At 41.0% G+C, this 18,747-nt stretch overlaps 1 protein-coding gene across 8 annotated transcripts in view; it reads left to right on the forward strand.

Annotated features, from left to right (window-relative positions):
- Positions 1 to 18,747, forward strand: part of LOC132822044 (teneurin-3) — an 822,914-nt gene that overhangs the window by 725,924 nt on the left and 78,243 nt on the right. For all 8 annotated transcript variants that reach the window (XM_060835055.1, XM_060835070.1, XM_060835085.1 and 5 more), the window contains one exon: positions 15,076 to 15,292. In XM_060835055.1, the coding sequence (XP_060691038.1) occupies positions 15,076 to 15,292 (217 nt within the window). The remainder of the gene's footprint in view (positions 1 to 15,075; positions 15,293 to 18,747) is intronic.

Raw genomic sequence — 18,747 nt, forward strand, 5'->3', positions numbered from 1 at the left:
TGATATATTAAAGCATTCAGTCCTGTGATGGGAAACATGAAGAAAAATAGAAATACCAGATAATTTGAAAATATAGTAAATGCAATTTAATACATGGATATGAATAAAATGTAGTAGAATTTAGAGCGAGAGTTAAAAGGTGACTAAACACCAAAAAATGTGTTTAAGTTTGCAATATCACATCACTTAAATGTCCCTTTATTCTGTCCAAACAATGATAACCAGGTTGCTTTCCGAAGATATTACAACCAAGTCCGCAGAATGGAGGGTGATCAAATTTTTCTTCCTTGCGCTGTTGGTATAACAGAGTTTGAGTTCTTATAAAGGAGTGTTTTTTTTATTCAAAATGTACTCGACCATTGGAAAGATACAAAGAGATAAGCAAATCAGAAACCTTGAGGTAATCTAAATTAAGGAATTTTGCTGTGAACTCACTCAATAAAGCGTATAAATATTATTCACAAGCTAAATTCCACCTTGAATTCTGTGACATTTCCATGCACACTTGTATGCAAACAAGCAGAGCAAGATTGCTGTATTGCTGGAAAATGGAATGAGAACAATTAGGTGGTTGTTTTTGACCGACATGGACATGGTAGGCTAAAGGACCTCTTTTCTGTGCTGTAGATCTCTGCAACTTGATGACTCTATAAAGATACAGGGTAGAGGGAATTGTCATTGAAAATAGTAAGTTCTTCAATGGAACAATCATCTGTTCCAGTGTTTATCTCAAAGCTCCAGTGGGGATTGAAAAGCTCTCCTTGAGAGAGTCCTTTGAAATTGCAATCAGTGTTTTTCCCAGAATGGGTGTTATGGCACTTGAAGTTTCTTTCCTTTTTAAATTCTTTATCTCTGAGATGTACTCAAATTTGTAACAGACGTAGCATCTTAACTTGAGAATTGCCAGGTGAGAGAGAAGCTGTTACACTTTCTGAGGCATGCTGTTTGATGTTGCTTGAGCTACAGTGTTCTGCAGAAAACTGCAAGTTTGTCATCCATGGCTCCTCATTAGTGAGGAGTTTCGATGTGCGAGTCCAGCCCTATGATGTGGAAAATGTCTCCCCTTGCCCCACATCCCCTTCCCAGAAAATCAGTTGTAGTGTTGAGCCAACCAATTACCAATCCACTGATTAAAGACATCGAGCATATTGGTGAAGGAATGTTTCTGGACCAATTTGACTAGGGCGGCACGGTGGCACAGTGGTTAGCACTGCTGCCTCACAGCAACAGAGACCTGGGTTCAATTCCCGACTCAGGCGACTGACTGTGTGGAGTTTGCACATTCTCCCCGTGTCTGCGTGGGTTTCCTCCGGGTGCTCCGGTTTCCTCCCACACTCCAAAGATGTGCGGGTTAGGTGAATTGGCCATGCTAAATTGCCCGTAGTGTTAGGTAAGGGGTAAATGTAGGGGTATGGGTGGGTTGCGGGTCGGTGTGGACTTGTTGGGCCGAAGGGCCTGTTTCCACACTGTAAGTAATCTAATCACTTTTGTCAATGTGGGCTTCAAAAAAGGAAGGTGGTGTTGACCTGTGTGAGTTTTTGCTTAAATCTTCATTTTTGATTGAGGAATGTGATATTTGAGACAATGAGAGCACTTGCAAAATGTTATTGAAATGGCTGCAATTGTGTAAAGTCACATCTGTGATTCTTGCTGAATGATTAGAAGACAATGCCCTCCACGTTTCCCATCTTAGCAGTTCTGTGCGATGTCTGAGTTGTCATGACATTAGCTCATTGTAATTTGTTGGGGAGTAGCACTGATTCACTCCTTATAACTCAGTCACTTGTGTTTTCCTCCTCCTTATACAGCTGTGTAAAAGCTGCCTGCCCTCAAAGAGTTTCAAATGACTATTGTAGTTGCAGGGAACCATTTGATTCCACACTGTGCAGAATCACATTTTGACACCAGACATTCAAATCCAAGATCTCAAAGAAGTAGTGAATAGTCTTTGCTAATTGGAAACAGATGAACAGTTTGCCTGTTGAGGTGGTAATCTAGACTTCCTAATCCATTGGCTATAATAGTGATGTTGGCAATGATAAATGTTCAGTACATTAATCGAGCTCTTCCCTGCTAGAGTATGCAATTACCATTAATCATTGCTGCCCACTTGTAATATTGGGTATTAAATATGTCACTAACTAGGTTTTGGAAGAAAATGGGTATGGTTTGTTTACCATTTCGAACCCTGTTTACTGTTAGTATACAGTCAGTGTTATGCTTGAATGGGAACAATTAACATAACTGCCAACTTTGGAAGAGTAAAGCGTATATGTGTGTTTGAGAACATGATAACTCACTGCCACTGAATCAGCATCAGCTTGCTGTATTTCTGCCTCCCTCTTTACTCAGATTAAGCAACATATTTCTTCCTGTACTATTGTGATCGATTTCCAATTTTCCATCTGTGTTTACTTTAGTGCCTTGTGAAAGTCTTCAAACACAGTTTTCATTTGCTAAGTTTTTGCCAAGCCATTGGGGAGAAAGCAGGGACAGGGTGCTGAGTTGGATCACATTGAATGATGGACTACGTTCAAAGAGCCAAGTGGCCTACACCTCCAATATTCTATGCTCAGAACGTTTTCCACGTATCTGAGTATTTCACATCAGCCCAGCATCAAGTGAGACCCTTTTGTCACTGTATTTTTTCTTGGCATGTGCCCATATGTGATACCGCTGGCTTTGGAGGGTCAATCAAGCATATTATAATGGCTCTAATTGATACAATAACAAAAGGAACCATTAGATAAAGAAAAACGGACATTTGTATAGAATCTTTCATGCCCTCAGTGGCCTTGTGACCAATTAAATAGTTTTAGAAATGTAGTAAGACAGCTATTTTAAACAACACTTAATTCACCCTGATTCGAGAAAAGAAATGGTCTCAACATTTCAAAGTAAAACAAGACTTGAAACAAAGTGCCAGGCCATACCTTGGTGGGGTTTACACAGCTCAACTACAACAAAGGCTACTTTCTCCACTTCTGACTATTTACCTGGAACAATAAGTGTCAGTTATTTATCTTTTATGCTTGTTTTGAGCTGACAAGTATCCACCAACACTTAAGTACACTGTCTAATCAGAGTAACCTCTGAAATTCCTATCTGTGATGTTAAACAAAGACAGATGGAACTGTACAACACAGGGGGAGGCCATTTGGCCTTTCATGCTTGAGGTCACTTCATGGTAATATCCAGTTCATCCATTCCTCATCCCCACCCTTACTCTTTTTCGATTGCCCTATTCATTCATATTGAGATTGATTCTAAACAGTTCATGCTAGGTATTGGTACATTCAGAGCATTTTGTGAGTCATTGTTTGCTCACTGGTTCTGTGCCACTCTGTAGACTTCCCAGACTGGTTAGGCTCTTCAGTTGAATATGCTTCACCCTATTCATTTCGTAACAAATCTAATTTAATATACTGGAAACCACATCATTAATTTTTGTCACCATCTTTAGTCAAGATCCTCCTCTACTTATTCTGCATCATCACTTCTCTAAATGAAGAGATAGCAAAGTCTTTGAATAGAACATGTCTCTGCTTTTGTTACTCACTGTCCTGTTTGGAGCACTTCCAAATCAAGTATAGATTGATGCCAGGATAGTTGTAAAGAGTAGGTTTGCATGTACATTACCTAACAATATGCCTTTATATCTCGGTATTAGCGGAGTATCCCCTATTGTGCAGTGTAACTTAAGAACTTTTTTTATATTAACTACCCTTCTGGCTTCCCTGTTTGATATTCATGTCACCTTGAATACTCTCCATTGTCAGAGGAAGACAGTTATCCCATTAGTCTGCTTTGATTTAAAACCAGAATCTTGAGATAAAGTCAGGATATCCGTAATGACTGCACAACTCACGATCATTCTAATTGTTAATTTGCATGTTAATTCTGGTCAAATCATTTGCAATTTTTGACATGCTAGAAAACATTCTGCCATGGCCTTTGAACTCTATAATGTCATCTATCAACACCAGTGTCCTGATTATTTTTAGAAAAGCAATGCACCAAATATCAGAACAAAAACATCTCAGAAAATAATAGCAAATTAGTGTGGATGCTGGAAATTTGAGATAAAAGAGAAACAAATGCTGGAAATTCCTGATGAAACATCACTAACTCAGCACTTCCCAATCTTTTTCTTACTGTAACCCTGTTCTCAAGTTTTACAGTGGGGCAGTGATAGCACTCCTTGCTTCTCAGTCAGAAGGTGGAAGTTTTGACCCCCACCCCATAAGACCTCAGCCTGATATTTCATATTTTCAATGAGATGTCAAGCTGAGGACTGCTCAGCTCAATACACGAGACTCTGTTGTGACCCCACCACCCCCATCCCCATTAACCACCCCCCACCAACTCACCCAGCCTCCATGTCCCCCTCCCATAAGGAACTGAGAGAGTCAAAGCCTCTTACTGTGGAATCAAGGCTGTCATAAATTGGTCTAAACTACATGACAGCCATTACTGCCTCAGATCACATGATCTAAAATGTTAGCTCACTGAAGTTCTAGACCCTCACTTTGGGAAGCCCTCAGCGAATTGATTTTCACTCTCTGACATGCTAGCTGCAGTATTTCAATTTTTACATGAAGGGGGTTTCATTTGTTTCACAAGTATTACATCATAGCTGTCAATACCAGTATTTTAACTGAAAGCTATGCCAATGATTAGATTGAATTCCTTACATGTTTAGCTTAGGTTAGATTCCCTACAGAATAGAAACAGGCCCTTCAGCCTAATAAGCCCATGCCGACCCTCCGACGAGTAACCCATCCAGACCCATTTCTTTCTGACTAATGCACCTAACACTATGGGCAGTTTAATATGGCCAATTCACCTGAACTGCACAGCTTTGAGCTGTAGGAGGAAACTGGAGCAAGCCTGCACAGACACAGGGAGAAAGTGCAAACTCCACGCAGACAGCCTCCCAAGGCTGGAATCAAACCCAGATCCCTGGTGCTGTGAGGCAGCAGTGCTAACCACTGAGCCACCGTGCCACACAATTGAATAGGTTTTCTACAATGAGTACCTAGATGTCTTGGAAGAATGAAGTTCCAAGTTTCCACAGCCCACATTGAGTTTTTTTTATTTCAGCCACAGCAGGCATTCAAGGTGTTTTATCATCTCTTGGTTTCAGAGCAGAAACATGTCTTTGCTGTCTTGTAATCATAAGCCAATGTCCTCTACAGGAAATGCGTAAATGCTGGGGAAGGACAGGGCTAAACTTTTCCCCAGTGCATCTCATAGTCAAATAACCTGACATCACTCGCAGTTGAAGATCATTATCAAGATTGGGGTATGAATCATGCAAATTTAACAAAGTGCTGGATAGTGAATGGGGCTCCCCACCATGGAGTTAACCTCCTCCTCCAAAGGAGAAAAGGGTCATGGAGAAAAGAAAAACTTGTGAAAATAAGGAGCTATGCATATTTAAATAGAACAAAAATACAATATTCAATAGAAATGCATCCTAACCCAGCGTGAGTCAAGTAACATCATGTCAATTCTCTAACAATATGACAGCAGAGTGACAGTAGATGCATTTTCTCCCTCCAGTCAATTCCAACTCAGTTCAGCTTCTCAACCACTCCTGGGCTTGCCAATGACATTTAACAGTTATCTCTTATTTTTAGTCTCTTCAGAAAATGCCAGAGCATTTCAAGATTGCAAAATCCACTCTTTATGCATTAGATTTGGGTTGACCTCTTATTATTTATGACATCTTGTTGTTTACTGTGGTGCAGTGATAACACTTTTGCTTCTCAGTCAGAAGATGGAAGATTTAACCCCCCAGTTGAGCCGAAACGCTGGGGTACTACACTCCAAGGATTTGGTGAGATGTTAAGTTGAGTTCCACTCAGCTGGATTCATAAGGCTTACCTACCGCTATTTTGAAGAGTTACAGATCCCTCCCCAGAGATCTGGCCAGTACATCTCCCTCAATCACTGCCACTAAAATGGATCTCAGTATTTTATGTGGGGTCTTGTTATATTCAATACTTGCAACATTAACATTTTACTACTTCTCGAAAGTTCTAAATGGGCTTATGTAGATCATGAAAGGCAAGTCTTTCATCTCATGAAATATTTTCAGTGCGGCTCATGACTATGCTATCATGTTTCTTTCAGTTGTAACAAACAAACAGAGCCTCAAGTGAAAGCCATTCAATGCAGAGATAACTTTCTTTCACATTATCATTCTGTTACACTGTGTTCTCCTGAGTCAAAGAGGCAGGGAATCTCTCCAACAAACTTAGTGTTGCTTCCAAAATGAATTGATATTTTGTTTAGCAACTTGCCTCTCTAAGTAAACCTATAAAACTAAAGAACTGCCTTCCTCGATTCTTTCCTGTGCCTGGAGGCAGTCAAAGCACATGTTCATGTCTGTTTTCATGGCTTGTTATTCTTAGAATAATGCAGAGTGATACCAATAGCATAGCTTCAAATCCCATATCAGCTGAGGTTACAGTGAAAGGTTCCATTTTGTCTCTAAGAGCAAAAGACCCAAGTTTGATTCCAACCTCGAGCAGCTGTCTGTATGGAGTTTGCATACTGTGTCTATGTGGGTTTCCTCCGGGTGCTCCAGTTTCCTCCCACAATCCAAAGATATGCAGGTTAGATGGATTGGCCATACTAAATTTCTCACAGTGGTCAAGATTGTGTACATTAGGTGGATTAGCCAAGGGAAATGCAGGATTACAGGGATAGAGTAGGGATGGGCCTGCTTGGGGTGCTGTTTGAATGGTCTATGTGGGACTTGATGGGCCAAATGGCTTGCTTCCACATTGCAGGGGTTCAATAATTCTTGGCCTTAGCTTGAGCTGTGGTGACCCTCAGGTTAAATGACCACCGCTCGCTAATGAGAGAGTAGCCCTAAGCTCCAGGAGGACTATGGCAACTTGACCCTGGAACAGGTTACCAACTTGTTGTTAGAGGCTATAGTTTGTGAGGCACAACTGCATGGCTGACCAGGAGACTCTCCCACTTCTACTGCCTCTGTGGGTACATTGGGAATGATTTATGAATTGATAATCACCTGCATGATCCCAGAGAATAAATGTTGACTACATTTTGAACACAGCTTGCTTGGTCTTAAAGTTCTGGAAGGGATCTCAAACCTGCTTGATTGGCACCACATCCACGGGCACCACTGGCACTCAGTAGCAGCAGTGTGTACTGTCTACAAGATACACTGCAGAAATTCATCAAAAATCCTCAAACAGCACCTTCCAAACCCATGAGCTCTTACATGTAGAAGATCAAGGGCAGCAGATACCGGGGAGCACTACATCGAGCTCAGAGGCAGAGCACTATCCGTTGTACCACAGACCGTCTCAGAGTACATGTGTTCTGAGCAACAGGAAATGTCCAGATTTTAAAGACTTTAAATGTTGACCTTTGGTTTTAGTGTGGAGCTGAAAGGAAAGAGTTTCTCTTCTTGGGCTTCACAAAGATCCTGCACACTGCTGCCAGTCAAGCTTTATTCCAGTCGTAAAAAAACAAAGAAATACAGATTCTGGAAATCCAAAACAAAAATGGCAATTGCTGGAGAGGCTCTGGTACCGTCTGTGGAGAGAAAGCAGAGTTCACTTTTTGGTTCTAGTGAACAGTTACGAACAGTTCCTAAGCAGCTATCTCAGCTTGTGCCCTGACTGGATGACTTTAAAGGGGTAAAGAGTTGCATTCTGAACTCCATTTATCCTCTGCAGCTTGACTACTAAATCAGGGAGACCAGTGCTCCAATCTCAGCAGACACTTTAACCCTTAGCAGTGACTGATGACCAGTTTGGCCAAACAAACTAATGCTAGGAATTAGGGTGTAGGTTTGCTCACTGAGCTGTAGGTTTGATATCCAGACATTTCATTACCTGGCTAGGTAACATCATCAGTGGTGACCTCCAAGTGAAGTGAAGCTGTTGTCTCCTGCTTTCTATTTATATCTTTCTCCTGGATGGGGTTCCTGGGGTTTGTGGTGATGTCATTTCCTGTTCGTTTTCTGAGGGATTGATAGATGGCATCTAGATCTATGTGTTTGTTTATGGTGTTGTGGTTAGAGTGCCAGACCTCTAGGAATTCTCTGGCATGTCTTTGCTTAGCCTGTCTCAGGATAGATGTGTTGTCCCAGTCGAAATGGTGTTTTTTTTTCATCTGTGTGTAGGGCTACGAGGGAGAGAGGGTTGTGTCTTTTTGTGGCTAGCTGGTGTTCGTGATTCCTGGTGGCTAACTTTCTTCCTGTTTGTCCTACGTAGTGTTTGTGGCAGTCCTTGCATGGAATTTTGTAGATGATGTTGGTTTTGTTCATGGGTTGTACTGGGTCTTTTAAGTTTGTTAGTTTTTGTTTGAGAGTGTTGGTGGGTCTGTGTGCTACTAGGGTTCCGAGGGGTCTTAGTAGTCTGGCTGTCTGAAACTTCTTTGATGTATGGTAAGGTAGTTAGGGTTTCTGGCTGTGTTGGTCTGCTTGTCGTGGTTTGTTCTTGAGGAATCTGCGCACTGTAATTTTTGAATATTCGTTCTTCTTGAAAACGTTGTATAGGTGGTTCTCCTCTGTTTTCCGAAGTTCGTCTCTGCTGCAGTGTATGGTGGCTCGTTGGAATAGTGTTCTGATACAGCATCGTTTGCGTGTGTTGGGATGGTTGCTGGTGTAGTTAAGTATTTGGTCAGTGTTTGTCGGTTTTCTGTATACGCAGCTTTGTAGTTCTTCGTTATCCTTTCTTTCGACTGTGACGTCCAGGAATGTGAGTTTGTTGTCGGTTTCTTCCTCCTTGGTGAACTTTATGCCTGTGTGAGGATGTTGTTGATGATGTTAAATGTCTCTTCTATCTTGTTTCGTTTTGTTATGACAAAGGTGTCATCTACATAGCGGACCCAGATTTTTGGTTTGATGGTTGGTAGGGCTGTTTGTTCTAGTCTCTGCATTACTGCATCTGCTATGAATCCTGATAGCGGAGATCCCATGGGTGTGCTGTTGGTTTGTTTGTAGACTATGTTGTTGAAAGTGAAGTGGGTGGTGAGGCACAGGTCCACTAGCTTCATGGTGTTTTTGTTGGTAATGGGATTGATGGTGTGTGTATGATGGTCTCTTCCAAAAGTGTGGTAAGTGTTTCCATAGATATAAATAGAAAGCAGGAGACAACAGCTTCGCTTCACTTGGAGGTTGCCACTGATGATGTTACCTAGCCAGGTAATGAAACATCTGGACATCAAACCTATAGCTCAGCGAGCAAACCTACACCCTAAACCTCAACCTGAGCTACAAACCTTCACAAACCTTGCAATGCCAGGAATGTGAACTCTTGCATGAAAATGACTTATACTTCATAGCTGTCATTGAAATCAATGGATTATAATTTGCTGCCAGTGTAATGCTGTCTGTGATGTAGATATCTCTGCTCTGTTCCAAAATGATCCAGAGATTAGATTAGATTACTCACAGTGTGGAAACAGGTCCTTCGGCCCAACAATGTGAGTGGGTATGCTGCCTTTTACAGCCTGTAGATTTTAAAATTTAATTAATCAACACATTTGGAACAACATCTTACTCTTGTTAATGCTGATTATTAAACTGTCATAAAAATCCATTTGGCTCAGTTCAGATTTGGAAAACCGGCATCTTTAACTAGTCTAGTCCACATGCAGGGTTTGAGCATCATGGCTGCCCCATCTGAGCTACCTATCGAGCCACTCAGTCCTACCAAGCTGCAACAGAAAAGTTGAATAAGGATAAAACCAGACAAACCATGCACTTTGGCACCAAAAATAACAAAGGCAAGCTCTGCCAAATCGGCCCTAAAGAGTTCTCCTCCCAAAATTCTAGAACGTGACCAAAGATTGGGAAAGCTGTCCCACATGCTGGCTAAGCAACAGCCTGACCAATTTATTTGTCACCAAATCATACAATCCCACCATCATTCCTGCATGTGTCCTCGTCCATCAACAAATCCACCAGAAGTGGTGGCAGAGTGGTCAGGAGGGAATGACCCTCCAACTCCAGACTCCATGAAGCATCAGATCAACCAACGAAACTTCCTGCCAATTACGACTGACAGCCCTTCCTCAGCTGAGGAATTAGTACTCCTCCATGTTTGATGTCAAATGGAATAAGTACTGAGGGTTGCATGGCTCTTGAATGGTTTTTGGTTGGAACACTTCAGTGTCAATCACCAAACCTGGCTCAGCAGTACCATGACTGACTGACTGAATTAGTCTTGTTTTGAAGGACATTGCTACTGGCTGGTAATGGATAGTGAGAGAATCAACAGAAGGAAAAAAGCAACTTGATCTTCCCCTCATTGATAGACCTGTCACAGATACATGTCTCCATCTCTGTTTCATTAGGAATGCCCAGTAGGTTTATTTAAAAACACAAGCTTTCGGAGCCTCGCTCCTCCTTCAGGTGTTAGTGAGAGAGGAGACATCAGTCACAAAAGATCAAAGGGTCATAAAACCTTTGCGAATGCATTGAGCAAGCCAACATGGCTATTAAATCTTTAATCAGTCAGAATGGAGGTGCAGGTTCCGATTGATTAATATGCAAATCCCAGAATTTCTTTCAAGTCGCTGTCCCAAGATAACTTAAGGTATTATCAGTAGAAAAGAGGTGACATCTCAGGTCAGACAATGCATTTTAGGTGTGAGGCGCTGTTTAAAGTTTGTCTTAACCTGGAGTCAGACTGGTTTTATTTCCACAGTAGGAATTTATGAAAGGCCACATTGACTGTCGAAAAAATGTGTGCTTTTCAAACAAAATAGAACTTACCTGCAAATGCACATTTACCCCATAGGTTTGTGTGTGTGTGAGAGAGAGAGAGAGAAGTGTGTGTGTGTGTGTGTGAGAGAGAGAGAGAGAGAAGGGGTGTGTGTGCATCAGTTGAGGTTACCAGGAAGGAGTCTTCCCCCTCCTCTTACCTGAGGTCATGGTGACCTTCAGGTTAAGCTACCAGCAGTTATCTCTGTCTACCTCTGGCAGGACTATGGTAACCTTACTTTTAATAATTTATACTATGAAAGATGATTTAGGATGTGATAACACATAAAGGTGAATCTTTATAAAATAAAACCATCTGAGCTAATCAACCTCCTTAATTATTTGAAGTACAATGGTGTCTTAGAGACAAACACGCAACCATTAGCTGTGACTGCATCAATCTGTAGGAAGCTTGTTTTGGATAAAAACATTTCTGAATAAAACTGTGTCAGTTATTATTTTAAATGTTGCTAACTAATGCCTGTTGTCATTACTGTAGTGTCCAAGATATGAGTGCTTTCCTTGTGTGTTCTGGCTTTACATTTATCAGAGGTGATGAGTATTGGTAATATTGATGAATTGCGCTAATTCTGTTTCTGCATGATTCAAACTCCCCATATAGATGCAGAAAATATTGTTGCTGAGTAACTACATCACCCAAAGAAGGAGTTAGTGTGATGGAAAAAGGTGCCGCGAACACCAAAACGTTGCCCCCAAAAATCAAGGAATCTCAAGAGGCATCTTTGGGAAAACAATTACCTTGCTGTGATCTAATACTTAACAATTGGCTGGATGAATGCAGTTCCAGAGCAAGCACTCTGCAATGCACTTCCACTAACAAGTTTGCTATGTACCCTACCCCACCATGAACATTCATTCCCTCCATTTCCAGTGCACAGTGGTAGCAGTGTGTACCCTCTACAAGACAAAAGCACTTTCAAAACACATAACCACAACCAAGAAGAGCAAGAGCAGCAGTCTTTGTAAATACCACTGCACAAAAAAAAATGAAAGAAGAGCTGATGCTGGAAATCTGGAACAAAAATTTATGGAAAATCCTAGCAGGTCTCGCAGAATCTGTGCAGAGAAATTAGAACAGTTCTGAAGAAGGATCTCTGGACCTGAAACAACTCTGATATCTGTCCCCAGATGCTGCGAAACCTGCTGAGATTTTCCAGCAATTTCTGTTTTCGTTTGGAAATGCCATCATGCACAAGCTGTCGCCCATGCTTCCCACCATCCTGATTTGGATGGGAGATGGTATTCTCTTCATCATCACTGGATTAAAATCTAGGAATTCTCTTCCTAATTGCACTGTGAGTGTAACTGCACCACATGGACTGCAGCGATTAAAGAAGGTAGCTCACCACCACCTTCTCAAGGACAGTTAGAGTTTGGTAATAAAAAGGTGTCTTTGCCAGCAACCCTGAAATCCTATGCACAAGAATTGTTGCAAAAGGACCCCATTTGGTGGAGTCCTCAGTGACACAGGTGTTGTTATATACATCATGGGGTGACATGCTTCCGAGCAGAAGGCGTTTTTTTGGTTGTGGGCCAGGCAGTGAGTCAGGAGCAACCCTGTTGATAAAAACAGACCCAATACATGCTACACTTCTTCAATAAGCAGGAGATCCCAAATCTTCCATTGCCATGTTATGCAGCAGAGGCAATAAACAGTGGTGCAATCAAGTAAGTGACAGTAAATAATGGCAGTGGTACAAGGGGCTGTATGTATCAAGTAATGAAGAATAACTTCTCAAGTCATGGGAAAAGAATTCCACAGTCATCCGTCACTCACTCAGGCAAGTAGTTGATAAACTCCATTGAAAAATAACCAAGCACTTCAGGCTCCTTCCAGCCACTGAAAATGAGATTCTTGTTTCTGATTGATGTTTTTGGAGGAACTTGTAAAAATGCATTTCCAGCTGATTAGTTCTGTGGGTGTCAATCTCTTGCTGTTTTATGACCTGCAGACTACGTGCCAGATGTACATTTGCTTTACATAAACTAACAAAGATGAATGACTAAATTTGAGTATGCGTAATTCTCTCCTTCTCTTCTGTATTTCCTGAGGGAAAGGACTGTGTAGTAGTAATGCTGTGAAAGATTGTTAACGCTTTCTGTCCTGCAATTGCAGTCATATAAAAGCATTTCACATTTTCTCCCTTTGGGAAGTAAAAGAGGTGGATGCAATAACAAGAGGCATTTTCTTAATAACCACAACAGTATTAAAGATCATATTGAAGATTTAGTTAGCAGTATACTCCTCAAGACAGCAGGGAAGCCCATCAAGGATGATGTTTCTGATTTTGCACTTGAGGAAAGACACCAATGCTTAGAACATAGCCCCCCAGTAATTACCTTCTGTTATGAAAGAATGAATTAGAGTCATAGAGATGTTCAGCACGGAAACAGACCCTTTTGTCCAACTCATCCATGCCGACCAGATAGCCTAACCTAATCTAGTCCCATTTGACAACACTTGACCCATATCCCTCTAAGCCCTTTCTATTCAGATACCCATCCAGATGCCTTTTAAATGCTGTAATTGTACCAGCCTCCATCACTTCATTTGGTACCTCATTCCATATATGCACCATCCTCTGTGTGAAAAAGTTGGCCCTTAAGTCCCTTTTATATCTTTTTCCTCACCCTAAACCTATGCCATCTAGTTCTGGACTCCCAAACCAAGGGAAGAGACCTTGTCTATTTATCCTATCCATGCCTCTTATGATTTTATAAACCTCTATAAGGTCACCCCTCAGCCTCCAAACACTCCAGGGAAAACAGCCCCAGCCTATTCAATCTCTCCCAATAGCTCAAAGACTCCAACTCTGGCAGCATCCCTGTAAAGCTTTTCTGAACCCTTTAAAATTTCGCAACATGCTTCCGATAGGAAGGAGACCAGAATTGCACGCAGTATCCTATAAGTGGCCTAACCAATGTCTTCTACAGCCACAACATGACCTCCCAACTCCTGTACTCAATAATCTGACAAACAAAAGAAAGCATACCAAACACCTTCTTCACTATCCTATTTACCTGTAACATTACTTTCAAGGAGCTATGAACCTGCACTCCAAGGTCTCTTTGTTCAGCAACATTCCCTCAGACCTTACCATTAAGTGTATAAATCCTGCTAAGATTTCGTTTTTCCAAAATGTAGCCCCTCGCATTTATCTGTTAAACTCAGGGAAGGAATAAAATGTCCTAGTGCAGCTCCAGGTCACTTCAGAGGAAAACTGTGATCATTTTGACAGTATATTTTTTTCCATTTTTCCTTCCCTCCCCTATTGTTATTTCCCAGGAAAGCAATTACATACAGGTCACATGGGGAATAAGACACATGGTTGTTTGCAAATCTGAATCTGGGCAAAGAAAGTAAATATCAACTCCCTGTCACAACATCACAATGCATTCAATCTTCCTGATGCACCACAGCTCTTTACACACCATATCAAAGTTACTTAAACAGTTGCAGTCAACTGTAATAGAACCTCTTATTGGCAGTCCATTGTAATTGCACACAGTTCAGTCGATTTCTTTTCATGTTGTACAAAGACCTATAAATTATTTTGGAGAAAATCTGAAGGATTACGTGAACCTCATTTGAGTTGAATAATTCACTCCTCAGATTGAAGATTCAATGAAATGCTCCAAATGTGGGAGCAAAAACAGGAAATGACAGAACGATGCGACATCTCGGGTGGAAGCTGAAATTGGTGATAAATCCAGCAAAAGAGTTAAAGTGAATACACAATGTGACTTCCTCTTTTGTAATCATCCTGCTTTTGTTGTGTGCATAAATTGTAAACAGGAGGAGTTTCTGCTCCACGCCACCAACTCACCCCCCTTGCCAGAGGCATGCTTCAAGCCTGCATTGATCATTAACTGAGAGCAAAAGACAAATTAATGTTTCAGGCGGGCTCCGTGTTCTGCTGTGCATTTGACTACATCCCACAGCGATGTTAATGATAGGCCTGCTCTTTGTGCAAAACCCCTAGTTGGGACTTGTACAAAGGCAGCCTTCAAATTACACTTTGCAAATATCAGTGTCAGCAGCGATATCCCTTTTCCATTCCTTCAACCAAGGTGTAAAACCAAAGTGGATTCAAGTAGCAGACAAAAAAAAATCCTTGTGAACTGTCACATGTGCATATGCGGTCTATGAATGGCTATTTATATAAGTGCCACATGTTGCTCTGGACTGTTGTTTTTTGGATTTGAGTTAAGACAGCAAGTCGGCAGTTGAGACTCTTCAGAGGTAGTTGAAGAGTGACAAGAACATTTTTTTTTAACTTGACTGCCTTTCTGTTCTGCAGATGGTCTGATCGACTGTATGGATCCAGACTGCTGCTTGCATAGCTCCTGCCAGAACCAACCCTACTGCCGGGGCTCACCTGATCCACTGGATATTATTGGTCAAAACCAGCAACCTCCCTCACAGCAAGCTGCCAGGTCTTTCCATGATCGAATCAAGTTTCTTATTGGACCCAACAGCAGTCATGTGCTACCTGGGGAAAATCCTTTCAACAGGAGGTAAGTCCTTTAGTATAGAAATGGATTCAGATAACTGCAATCACACATGAGCTACCATGTTGTCTGTTTTGTTGATGCACATTAATAGTCACAACTTGGAGATGCTGGCGTTGGACTGGGATGGACAAGGTTAAAAATCACACAACACCAGGCTATAGTCCAACAGGTTTAGTTGGAAGCAGTAGCTTTCAGAGCGCTGCTCCTTCATCAGGTGTTTGTTGGACACAATAACAGTGTTGTATGATGTTTAACCTTGTATCAGTAGTGTTTGTCCACGCTATTTGTTTTATTCCTCAAGTGCAATTTGAATTCATTTTTTATGCTCTAAAAGCACTTCTGACTCCCATATCAAGGCTCTCAGTTTTGTCTAAGAATCAGGTAGTTGCGGATTCCATATCCATTCCAGATCCAGAACAGTGAAAATGCCAGCTGTCACTATAAGAATGTGTGGAGTGTTGCAGAAGAAGTTAAGAGGTACTGTCTTTCAGATCGAAGCCCTGTCTGTGCGCGTGCAAAATACTGGGGGACAATATTTGGAGGAGAACTCAGAGGTTATCCTCGCTTCAATCTGTTGCTTGAACTAATATGTTATTTTCCCCCATTATTGTTTCTGTGATGTTGCTGATCCTAACTGGATACCCTCCACCTGCTGCAGAACATTATGAGATAACTTGAAGTTTGGAAAGAAATTGTAAAAGTACTGGAAATAAACATGTCACAGGGCTATGAGGAAGAGCAGCAGGGCAGGATTAATTGAATAGCTCTTTCAAATTGCTAGTGCATGTATGATAGGTTGATAGTGCTGTATGGTTCTCTAAAGAAACACAATATGGGTAATTGGTGAAGTTTTATGTATGTGGGAGGGGTAAGGAAGAAATTGAATTTTAGGTTGGGGCATCGGGCTTTTAGCACATGGGAAGAAATCACATTTTTATTTTAACAGCTTCAAATTTGCAGATGTTAAATACATTGTAGATTATGAATAGCTTGCTGGAAACTAAGAGAATTAAGGGGTATGTGGATAGTGCAGAAAAAAGGAGCTGATTTACAAAGTCAGCCATGATTTCTCAAATGTCATACAAGCTCAGGGCATTTCACAGTGCATTTGAGCTACTATTTCTTGCATTCTTATTTTAGCATGATAATATTCCATTAAAGTGAAAGTTCTTGCATTAGCCAGGCTGTGTAATTTTGATTCTCTCTGGACACAAAGTGCTTTAATTGTGCATGACCCACCCAATGGCTTTGTCACAGAGATAGAATCCCTACAGTGTGGAAGCAGACCATTCAGCTCATCAAGTCCACACTGACATTCCGAAGAGCATCCCACCCAGACCCATCCCATCCCTGTATTCCTACATTTCCCACACAGACATGGGGCGAATGTGCAAACTCCACAAAGGCATGGAATTGGACCCAGGGCTCTGGTGCTGTGAGGCAGCAGTGCTAACCACTGAGCAACCATGCTGTCCAGATCTGACCCCTGCTCTAAAAGGTTGGCTATACTTGCACCAAAACATTGAGAGAGAGCTGCCTGCAGAATATACCTGACAAAGGTGCAGTCAGAGTAATCTGAAAAACCAGTTGCATTTGTACAGTGACTGAATATTCTCAAGATGTCTCAAATGTTTTCCCAAGCCAGTGGGTTGTTTTACGATACAGGTGCTTTCAGTACTCGGGTAAACATGGCATTACAAACACAGGTAACTTGATCACAGATCAGATCTGTGCAAAATCTTAAATTCTGCTTTAAAAACTCTGAAATTCCTTCTTAATTATTTCCAAAGCATTTTGTTCTGTTTTGGCATGAGTCTGTTTGAAGTTTTGGGGATAGTTCATGATTTCCGGGCAATGACAAACGAATATTCACTTAAAACTAAAGCAAATTATCTCAACGATCTGTTAAAATGACTTTATAAGCATAGCTTTGAATTTAACTCACCAGTTGTCATCCTAACTCAAGCTTAGAAGTACTCATTTCATTATTTTTTAAAGTATAAGCAATTAGTAACTATAACATTGAGATAATATTTCATCCATTTTATTTAATATTATGACTTATAATCACACATGCTATCTTTAAATAGCTTGTAGCCCTGCTGATTGCATGTACATTCATATTGAAAATAAATGATATTTAGCTTCCGGGATATGTGCAGATAAAAACAAAAACATTCCATTGAAATGACCTATTTTCAAATGCTTGATTGTGCTAAAGGGAAATCTGTGCAAAGGTAAGACAGAAGGGAGGAAAAAAAACAAGTTTTGGAGCTGATTGCAAATTCATAAAGACTGAACAGGCTGTTAGCATCCAATTGGCCTGGATTCAGATGAAATCAATTGCAGCTATGTTGTCGAGGAATACTATTGGGAGAGGGCAAGTTTCCCACAAGATAGATGTTACACTCAGAATGTCACAAAATATCATAAGGGAAAAAGTACCTGATGGTGATTATGCAAACCAAACTCTGGCTCTCTCCTCTGCCTCAGTTTGTGTCATACTGTGCACACATTCTCAAGTCAGCTGATCACAAATTTGCCAATGATTTATTGTAGAGGTTATCTTTTGGCTAATAGAGGCGACGATGGAATCAGCTTAAAACAAAACTGCTGAAATAAATACAGGAAACACTGAAAGCGGCCTTGAAGAAAATGGACTATTCAGTGCCCTTCATCAGTCCACAATGCTAAAAGTTAATCATTAGGATAAGCACTGTTTGGGAAAAATAATACACAGGATGGCCCCACAGTAAATGGAGATCATTGCGACGTTTGGAAATAGGTTGAATAATCTACAAATGACTTGAAGAAACCTTCTAAATTGTATGAAAGATCATTCGTGGAAAATACAGCATTGCACATAATAATTGGTGTAAAGAGTTAGTTTAAATTAGAACCCACTGTAAAATCATCATGTTAGCTTTGTTAAGGCATCTTACAATATGCGTTCAGGCTCTCCGGCGGTGTGTCTATTTGCAGGAGAATGAATTGCTTATTTATCTCTCATAAATTAAAAAAAAAGAGGTGTCACCTCTGTTCTGTGAGAGTTGATTTGCAGAGTGATTTGCAAGAGCATGCATCTCACGTGGTCAACAGTGGAGATAGTTATTCTTCACTCATACATTCTGGTTATGTTACCTGCTGTTAGCCTGTGATGATCAGGCCAGACAACTCATGGAGACTGCAGACATTTATACATAGTTCCCTCTCAGTTGGAATTAGAGAGAGAGATGAGAGAGCCATGTATTTTCTTCGCCACATACTGGCTACAAGAGATGTGTAAATTGAACACACGTGATTATAGCGCAGGAAACAAATTGAGATGACAACGGCTTATTCACAACTGTGCCATTTTGAGAGAAAGTATTATTTTTTCATTTGCATTGACATTCATAAATATCGTGCAGAAAGACAGAAGCTCTGTGGAGGTCAGACACTTCCCTATGGAGGAATAG

Source organism: Hemiscyllium ocellatum, chromosome 2 (assembly GCF_020745735.1).
Source record: "Hemiscyllium ocellatum isolate sHemOce1 chromosome 2, sHemOce1.pat.X.cur, whole genome shotgun sequence".
Classification (NCBI taxonomy): domain Eukaryota; kingdom Metazoa; phylum Chordata; class Chondrichthyes; order Orectolobiformes; family Hemiscylliidae; genus Hemiscyllium; species Hemiscyllium ocellatum.